This window comes from Myripristis murdjan, chromosome 17 (genome assembly GCF_902150065.1).
Source record: "Myripristis murdjan chromosome 17, fMyrMur1.1, whole genome shotgun sequence".
Taxonomy (NCBI): Eukaryota; Metazoa; Chordata; class Actinopteri; order Holocentriformes; family Holocentridae; genus Myripristis; species Myripristis murdjan.
The window spans coordinates 5,517,224-5,526,838 of NC_043996.1; the positions used below are offsets into that span (position 1 = coordinate 5,517,224).

General features: G+C 43.3%; 1 protein-coding gene across 2 annotated transcripts in view; it reads left to right on the forward strand.

Moving 5' to 3' along the window:
* LOC115375654 (guanine nucleotide exchange factor VAV3-like) overlaps window positions 1–9,089 on the forward strand; it is a 54,039-nt gene extending 44,950 nt beyond the window's left edge. The window contains exons 25-28 of one of the 2 annotated variants that reach the window (XM_030075130.1): window positions 609–738; window positions 4,780–4,833; window positions 5,654–5,802; window positions 7,996–9,089. In XM_030075130.1, the coding sequence (XP_029930990.1) occupies window positions 609–738; window positions 4,780–4,833; window positions 5,654–5,802; window positions 7,996–8,037 (375 nt within the window). In that variant the 3' untranslated portion in view covers window positions 8,038–9,089. The remainder of the gene's footprint in view (window positions 1–608; window positions 739–4,779; window positions 4,834–5,653; window positions 5,803–7,995) is intronic. The other variant, XM_030075132.1, reaches the window with a different exon arrangement.
* The last annotated feature ends 526 nt before the right edge of the window (window positions 9,090–9,615 follow it).

A 9,615-nucleotide genomic window follows, 5' to 3' on the forward strand; every position in this document is an offset into this window, starting at 1 on the left:
TCAAAATGAGGGTGTGATATTTGCTGTGGTCTGTACCAAACAATCATGCTTTTTTACAATTGGAGAATAGAATTTGTAGGCCAGGATGTCTCTGTAGTACCACACTACTTCAATAATAACAATGAATTAATTAACAGTGTTTTGACACACATTTTACTTTTATCAAAAAACTGCAGCTCCTGCAATTTGGATATCACACTTGGCCATATTGCAGTTTCGATAATATTTTGATTAATTGTTCCGCTCTAATAAAAACCTTAATATTTTCCATTCCCAATTGCAATATTGCAATAATTGCACAGTGCATTTTTAAAAGAATGTGTCTTGTTTTATTGTTCCATTGCAATGCCCAATAACTATCTCAGAAAAAAAAGCAAAAAACAAAGCATGACTCTCCACCTCCTGAGTGGACTGTGAAGGTCTATGGCTGATGATTTGACTTGTCGGCTTTCATGGGGCAGCTCTACTGCCAGCCATCCTTTGCTTTCATTTCTGAGGATAATTCATCCATAACACCAGCTAGAGTCTACTGTGGCTCACTCTCACTATCAGTCAAAAGTGTGTGTGTGTGTGTGTGTGTGTGTTTGTGTTTTGTTTGTTTTATGCAGGAATTGGTGGAGTACTACACGCAGCACTCTCTGAGGGAAGGTTTCAGGAGTCTTGACACCACTCTGCAGGTCCCGTACAGGGAACCGTCCAACGGCAACATGCCTAGGGCCATTACCAAGGCTGGCAGTGGTGAGTCTTCTTCACAGACATCCAAGCTTCCTGAAACTCTCTGATCGGTGAGAACACCAGTTCACATCAAACCTCGGTCAAGCCATAGTTACAAGAAGTTCTGACTATTTGTTTTGACTTGTTTGGAGAACTGGGTGCCTGCATTTTTGCCACATCAGGGAAGTTCAAATAGTGTCAGGCAAGTTTTCCTTCAAAGAGGGAAACGCTAAAAAACCTGCCTGTAGAGCTACACTATGTGAAAAAACATCACACTGAAACTTATATTTCCAAGGTCATCATGTGCAGGCAATGAAAAGAAGCTGAAGGCACAGTTGTGTTGGATTCATTATTATCTCGCTCCCTGTATTTTGTTATTACAGACCAGCCGTGCCCTCACATTGAAGAACTGCACAAAAATGTCCCAGCGTATAGTACAAAATCATGCTGACAAAGCGTTTGCTTAGTTATTAGACACTCAAGTTAAAACTGTGTCTTAATACCCGAGGCAGTCCCGTCTTTGACGTGTGAGACATGCAGGAAATATTTAGCACAGCATAATGAGCTAACGCGATTCCCCTTGGAACAGTGCAGGGCGGTAGACAGAGGCAGTTTTCCTTGGGAGACAGGCCTCTGGAATTCTGCTTAGTCGATTCCCTTTTTTCATTTGCATAATAAAGTCACACATGACATTCCCAGCATATGTTTAATGGCATTTAGATTTAAATATACATGAGATTTCATCTCCTTGAGAAATGGAAAGGGGAAGGTAAGAGCATTTTTATATAAAATTTCTGTGCTTGTTTTTACCAGCTTGCGGTAGTAGATGAATGGCGTTTATTGCCTAGAATAAATGCGATCAGTCAGGTAATTTGTCAGTCAGTCAGAAAAATGACTGTGTCCTGTCCTGTCCTGTGCAGTATACAAAATATTAAAAAAAAAAAAAAAAAGTCCTGTATTTGATGAATCTGTTATTCTACTAGTAGATTTCTTATAAAGATATGATTGGAGCTTATTTATCAAACATTTTGTCAGACCACATGCAGTGTGCATGGCTGGCTACATTTACAGCCCTCGAACTGTTAAACTAATGTAACAAAAAACTAATAATAACAACTAATAAATAAAAATAATGAATAGAAAGTAAATAATAGAAATAACATAATAGTGATAATAAAAATAAAATAAAAATAATAAATGAATAAGTTAATGAAATTAATAATTGAAATTAACCAACCAATAATAATACTAATAAAAACAAATGCAGCTATAACTAATAATCTGTAACTAATAGTGTCAGTCCATAAAATGCATACAGGGATGAGGCGTGGTAAGACAGTTGGCACCAATGGTGGTAACACTACACAATATTCAGAGAAAGCTTTTGACTCAGCTGTGGTCGGATCCTGTCAACAACCTTGAATGTCTGTTCTTTGCCTGTGAGTTTATTATTATCATGTATATTATCAATGGGTAAGAGACACATGGAACCAATGCCATTAAGTGTCTGCTTGCCTACAAATGTCCCCAGTCTCCACTGTGAGAGGTAAAGCAAGGTCCTTGACTTTAGCCTGTGAGAAGAACAGGCATGAATAAATGCATTGTTCTGCTCTGGCTCGACCGGTCCAGCTGCTGCAGCATCACTGGCCCTCAAAGACACAAACAGATGCTCATTCGCTCTGAGCATGCATGGGGAGACGGGCAAGGACTGGTGGAAGCAGGAGATTAGGGCAGAGAGAAGGCGAGAGATGACAGAGAGCGAGAGAGAGACGGAGAGACGCAGGGTTAAGGGGTGAGCAGGAGAGAGACGAGGGAGCGAGAGATAGAGAGGAGGGGGGAAAGAAAGGGAAAGAAGGGAGGGAGAGAGATGGGGGAAGAGAGAGAGAGACAAAGAGTCAGCGAGTGCGAGGAAGAGAGAGAGAGCGGGAGCGTCGGCAGCTCACCAGGCTTGGCAGCAAGGTCCCAGTTAGGGCCCAATGCCTCAGGCAAGCACTGGGAGCCCGCTACTCCAAACGTCACACTCCGCGCGCCGCTCGGCTCCGAGATGGCTTCACAATTTCCCTGACAGGACATGACATTTCACTTGGGCTGGCAGCAGAGAAAGCTGCGTGACAGCCGCCTGCTGACACACACCTGGGGGACACCCCTGAGTCCAACAGAGGGGCCGCTGCGCCTGTTCCCACAAAACTGGGAAAAAGTTTGCAAATATGATCTGATGCAAAAGAGCAGGAAGCAGCTGGAGGTAAACTGTCTTAACTTTAAGAGAGGTGTGTTGTAAACAACCGCAGCCGCCGCAACAGTAGCGGAGGCAAGCAGACGAGCACGGGAACAAAGGCGACGCTGGCCCTTTGTGTCTGTTCAGATGTAGAATTCTGCTACATCCCTGTCCCTCTGCCTCCTTTGGCAGCGTCGGTCTCCCAGCGCATCAGGCTTCAAAGCGTCTCAGCAAGAGGTGTGTTTGTGCATGGCTGCCATTCACCGCGCTTCCTTCAGTGAAAAAGCCTTGACAGACCTGCCGTTGTCTCAGTACATTCTGGGATAGAGTTTATTGCCTTAAGTCGTCCACCCCCGTAGACAGACTTAGTGTAGGGCACTGCGTCTTCTGTCTGGTAAACAGCCTCCGTGGAAAGACAGATGTCATGCCAAAGAACCAACATGGTTTACATCTCAAAACAGACACGGCACAGTAAAGAAAAACAGATTGGCAGGCAAAGCAAACAATCATAAGATGCGGAACTGTTGAAAAGCCTTCAAAACTCTGACTTAATTTGCATGGAAAATCAAAGGCATCAAGTGTGACTGGGTGCTTTGTGTGTGTGTGTGTGTGTGTGTGTGTGTGTGTGTGTGTGTGTGTGTGTGTGTGTGTGCGTGCATGTGAATGTTAGGGTTGGAAAATAATCCCAAAATGATTGTTTTTCATCAGTCAGTACAATCAGATTGTAATAACAATGTCCAGCTATCGGGGTACACAATTACAGTATGTTGAACCAAGTTAGTGATAAAAGACAAATACTGATTAAAATCTCTCGCAAAATGACATCTCAAACAAATTAGGGAGTATTATCTAAAAATTACAGTTTGATCATAATTTGTATCAGCCAAACATTCAATTAAATGAGCATCAATTAGATTATTTAATTTGCAGACAGTTGTGCATGTTGGCAGTTATCATTAAACTGTGTCAGAGTAATTTTTATGATTATCATATTAATTTCATCCATATTGCCTCATCTTAGTTTATGTGTGTATGTGTACATGCGTCTGTGCATATAGATGCTGGTGTGCAGGCGTGGGCATATGTCTGTGTGTGTGCATTCTGGTCAGAAAAGCAGTTGACACATATTGGCCTGCATTTAGTTATCCCTGTGGGGGGGCTGGGGGAGGCGTGGGACCATATTGTCGTGTTGACAGGACGTGGTTTACCCAGCGCGAGGGTCTGCTGCCTCAGATGGGCTTTCAGATGGGAGCAGAAGTCGCTGGCTCGCTGGTGTAGAATCACAGCCGTCGCCTTGACAGGCCAGCGTGCTGTGCACAGACTTATACTTACCCCATGCTGCTGCCTTGGCTTGGCTAGAAACGCCTCACCTGGTCTAATGCTCAAAAGGTTGTTATTTTTTGTCATACTGTGACCTGGGGAAATGCTCAGAAGCTGGCGTGTTGATTAATTTCAGGATGCTTAGAATATGCACATAATGCAGCTGCACACATGCAAATCTGCTTTATGGCCAGCACTAAATAAAACATTGACAACGCTGCTTAATAATCCGCCCTCTTGGTCAGTGCTACTTAATTATCCAGGATACGCACGGATACAAATGCAAGGACAAGCAAGTGCTTGGTGAAATGACGTCTTGTTTGATGCTCTCACTGTTTTGCCCTGCTATCGCAGTCTTCTCCCCCATCCCTCTTTGCGTTTTGCTTGTTCTTTGACTTTGCCAACTTTTTCCTCTCTCACTCCCTCACTCTCTGACTCTCGCTCTGTCAAACTTGTGTTTACTTTGCTTATGTTCTCTCTTTGCTCCCTCTACGGCCTGAACCCACATCACTCGCCGGGTTTCTCTGTAGTTCCTCCTGGCGGCTGCAGCTTTGTTCCTCCCTCCTCCTCGCCTTTCTGGTCAGGTACAGGTACAGCTTTTCTACTCTCTCTCCCTCGCTGTACGCCCACATCTCCAGGTTTCCATAGAGCTCCCTTCTTGCATTTCCTTTCTCTATTTACTAGTGCACTGTCAAATAAGATCAGTCTGTTTGTGTGTGTGTGTGTGTTTGTGTGTGTGTGTGTGTGTGCGTATACGGGTGTGGGCATGTGCATCCATGTTTGTATGACTGCATGTGCATTTATGTATGTGCATACATTAGAGGGTGTATATGTATGTCCCTCATCCAGCATACCTACCCAGCTGTAACAGGCCAACATGCCTGTGTTCAAATGAGATATGAGCCCTGACCTGCATGCATTTGTAGGAATAACCTTGTGTGACTAGATAACTGCTGATACATTGCAGGAACTGAGCTGAACAAACAGTTTTAATGAGATCAGCACATGAGAATGATAACCCATGACATCCAATCCCACTTGGTGTACATATGCTTGGCACCAGCGGGCAGCCATATGCATTTCTCACAAGCGATACTGTATTATTTACCTGCCTGTGTCTCTGTGTTTTTGTTTTTACCACCTCATCATCTGTACAGGATACACATTGTACTTTGGAGTACCCGTATAACATTTGTGTAACTGAGAGAAATGCATGGCATTTTAACGCTGGCTAAAATACAATGCAATGCAATGCAAAAATATATAAATAAAATAAAAACATAAAAATACAAATAAATACAAATAAAATCAGAACCTCAATCAAGTGTGGGAAAAATAGACTGTTGTATACTAAAGGTGGATAAACAAAGTTAAGATGACTTTCCCCTCCACTCTGTCTCTCAGTCTTTTCTCCCAGGGTGGTGGGTATTGCAGTAGCACGTTATGACTTCAGCTCCAGAGACACGCGGGAGCTCTCCCTGCTGGAGGGAGACATAGTCAAAATCTACAGCAAGATGCCCAATGGATGGTGGAGGGGAGAGGTCAACGGCAGGGTAAGGCTGTCCCAGGACACTCCTATTGTAGCTGAGGATTCAAAGGATTTACATTCTTTGTGAGAAACATATTGCGTTAGCTATCGATTTCCCCTTTATATTTAGATTTCTTCTCTGCGTCTGAATGATGTATAAAGGTAGCCACTGCAGAAGCTCCTCTTTATACATTTACCCAACATTTGTATAGCGTTAGTATTGATTATGTTTCTTTATTGAATGTTATGCAATCATAATGCTGTGTAACACAATATTCTAGTGTCTCTCAAATTACCAGACCATTTTGTGTTACCTCTGAGAGCTAACAGAGAGAGAAAAAAAAAATTCCCAAACAAAGATAGAAAGAAAAGAAGAAAAAAATCCTCGAGTGTGGTGCCACTTTGCAACAGTAGTTCTACAAACATGAAATGAAAAAAAATTTTTTTTTAACAAAGGCAGGCAGTGCATGCATTAATCACATGCCATTTATACCTGCGAATCTGACCGGAATCAATCATCATGAACACCTTCCGAATGTTGCTATCCATTTTTCATGGTGCAATTCCTTTTTGTTCCACTTTAATTTCTATGTTACCCTTCATCCCCATTATTAATGTGGATTTAAAGGTGGAGCTAAACATTTGGGGTAATGCTGAATAACAGTAGGATCCAAGCAGTTCATCCAGAGTTGGTTCTTTCATTACATAATAACATTTAGTTGCCAGGACATATTTGACTATACAGTTTGTGCCTTGTATCTCATTTTGCTGCAGAGAGCATCAGATCATCTTATGCCCTGTCCTATACTGTCTCTTTCAGTACCTTGTCCTGTGTAATCTGGGTCGTGTACCCCTAGGTGGCCAATGCTTGCTCTTCTCTGTCCCTTGTGTCCTGCCCTGACCCTGTACCATGAGGTGGCTCTTTGAACACACTAAGCTCAGCAATTTTATTTTATTTTTTTATTGGATTGACTGTTATTTACATATTTTGAAAAAAAGCAATTTCACAGATAACCACTATAGTAGTAACAAGCAGTAAATGTGGGTTAGTCCAGTACATTGAATTGATTCAGCCAAATTGTTGCAACTGGGTTGATTTTTGAATGGGATATGCCTTTATTCTATTTGATATCATGGAATATGTCTTTAAACACAAATGTTCCTAATGGCTTCAGTTGACTACAACTATTTTGTGGCGCCTATGTCCTATGCTATCTATGTCCTGCCCTATGCCATCTGTGTCCTGTCCTGCACTGTCTATGCCCTGTCCCACACCACCTCGTTCCCGTCCTGTGCCATCTGTGTCCTGTCCTGCACCGTCTATGTCCTGTCCTGCACCGTCTATGTCCTGTCCTGCACCGTCTATGTCCTGTCCTGCACTGTCTATGTCCTGTCCTGTACTGTCTGTGTGCTATCCTGTGCCATCTGTGTCTTGTCCTGTACTTTCTATGTTCGTTCCCTATCCTGAGCTGTTTGTGTCCAGTGCCACCTGTGTCCTATCTTGTGCTGTCCATGCCCTATTTGTGTCCTGCCCTTTGCCCCTTGTCTCCCGTAAATTGTGTTTTAAGCTGTTTTTACCTGCCCTTGTTCTATTTGATTGGTTCCCAACTCTGGTCTTTGGGACCCTCCAAGTTCTGCTGAATTTCTGTCCTACCAGGTTGTCCTACCTGGTGTCCTGGATCTCGATGAAACCAGCAGTGCTTTAGATTCTCAGGGCCTGAGTTGGGCACCACTGTGCTATACTGTGATTTTGTGTCTAATAATGACAAAAGTTAACACACTGGTTTACAGCAGGGATGTTGAACCATGTGCCATGGAGGGCCAAGAGACTGCAGGTTTTCATTCCAACCAAAAACTCCACCAGGTGATTTCACTGACTAGTCCCTGCTCTCTGCGTGAAGGTGAGGTGATCAGTGAAATCACCTGCTGGAGTTTTTGGTTAGACTGAAAACCTGCAGCCTCTTGGCCCTCCATGGCACCTGGTTCGACACCCCTGGTTTACAGATTTGACCACACTGCACAGGACAGGACATGAAATCGTCAAGCCTCTGCTACCTTTTTGTCTGTTGTTTCAACCAATATCCCAAAGTTATCCAATCTATCACCTCTCCAAGTGGGAACTTCAGTAACATTTTTTTCTTGGTCTCACCCAATACTGTCTAATATCTTGGGGAAATCAGTGAAGCTGATTGAATGCTACTCTTTTGTTGGTTCTCAGGTGGGCTGGTTTCCCTCGACCTATGTTGAAGAGGAGGACTGAACTTGCTGGATGAACGTCCAGCTGCCCGTCTCCAGTGAGCACCACATCACTCTGCCACTCTCTGTGCCCTGCAAGTCAGATCACTTTGATAATACCCTGTGACTCATGGTCAAGGGGAAGCAGCAGCGTCCTCAACCCCTCTACAGCCCTCAGACAGACTCTTGTACAGAGCAGATGTCAAATCACAGATTCTGGAAGCGTCACTCCATATCATGCCTCTCTGCAGCCCTGTCTGCCCCCTGCAGCCCACTGGGGAGTGCATGAGATAACCCCGCCTCCGCCTGGATCCCTGCTCACTCCCAGGCATCCCATATCCACCGCTGGTGTCTTAGTCAGGCCCGGCCCATCGGGTACATGAATATTTCAGGAGCATGTATTCTGTTTGCCCAGCCATCCCCAGTGTCAAGGAGCGGCTGGAGGAGAAGTTGAGTTGCAGTGTGGTTTCTCTGCCCCACCCTTCCCATCCTGAACACTGACCCTAAACCAAATGAGCCATGTTTCCCTTGTCTGATTATTGATGACTCCATTGGCTGACATGAGCGTTGCCTTCCTGCCAACATGTTGCATTCCAGGGCAGACTCTGTCACCCAACTGAAACACAAATTCTGCTGGTGGTGCCCCACCAGCTACACCACGAAACTGAAAGAAGGAGCCTATTGTTGGAACACTATCTGTTATGTTACATTATCTCCATCAGTGGCTGTTCACAGGCTTTTGTGTTGGACTTTCTGTCCAAAAGACTCCTTTGATATTTGTAATTTCCTGACATTATAGTGATATCAAATGCTGAAGAGTGTTTTGGCATCCTTTTGGGAAAGGCTGAAAAGTTTATGAAAGCACGGTGTGAAGGATTGATCTGGCATTCATCTTTGATGCATATGCAATCTTAATGAATATGAATAACTCTCTTTGGTGAAATCATCAAAACAGGGAGGGAGAAACAAACAGTTGGATATAATATGTGCAGATGTTTATGGCACTAAAGATAAAATGGTGTGTAGTTTGGCTTCAGATATGTGAAATGTTAAAATAGAAAATAAAAGCACAAAAGGTACGCCCAGCTAAGTAAAAGTGTTTGTGTTTGTGTGTGTGTGTGTAATTGGGGGCATATTTTCTCATTTTTTGATCACTGAGTGTTGAAACCGCAGAGCCTTTTTAGATTCCACTGATTTTGTGTTTACCTCAACTCTTTCTGGTTTCAGAATGAAATGATTCAAGGGTGATGTAATAGCTGTTCACTGAAGTCCAAGGTAGCACAAGGGCGTTAAACGAAGCTATTTCCCTTCAAACGTGGACATCTCACTGACCATGTGTAGTTTTTAAAGGAGTGCTGTTTCAATTTCCTTTTTGAATTTTCGGTCTGTTTTTCCTCACCATAGGGAATTGTCACATTGCAAAAATGGAGACTTATAGTTGCATAAATTACAACTGTGTCTGACACAGTCAGGGGCTGAATGGAGTATTGGCTGTGTAAAATAATGTCACAATATAATAACCAGACTAGAAAGGGAGAGATGTCTAAATCAGGTTGTTGTGGTTTGGATGTAGATTCAGTAAAGCTCTAAGGGAAAGTAAAGT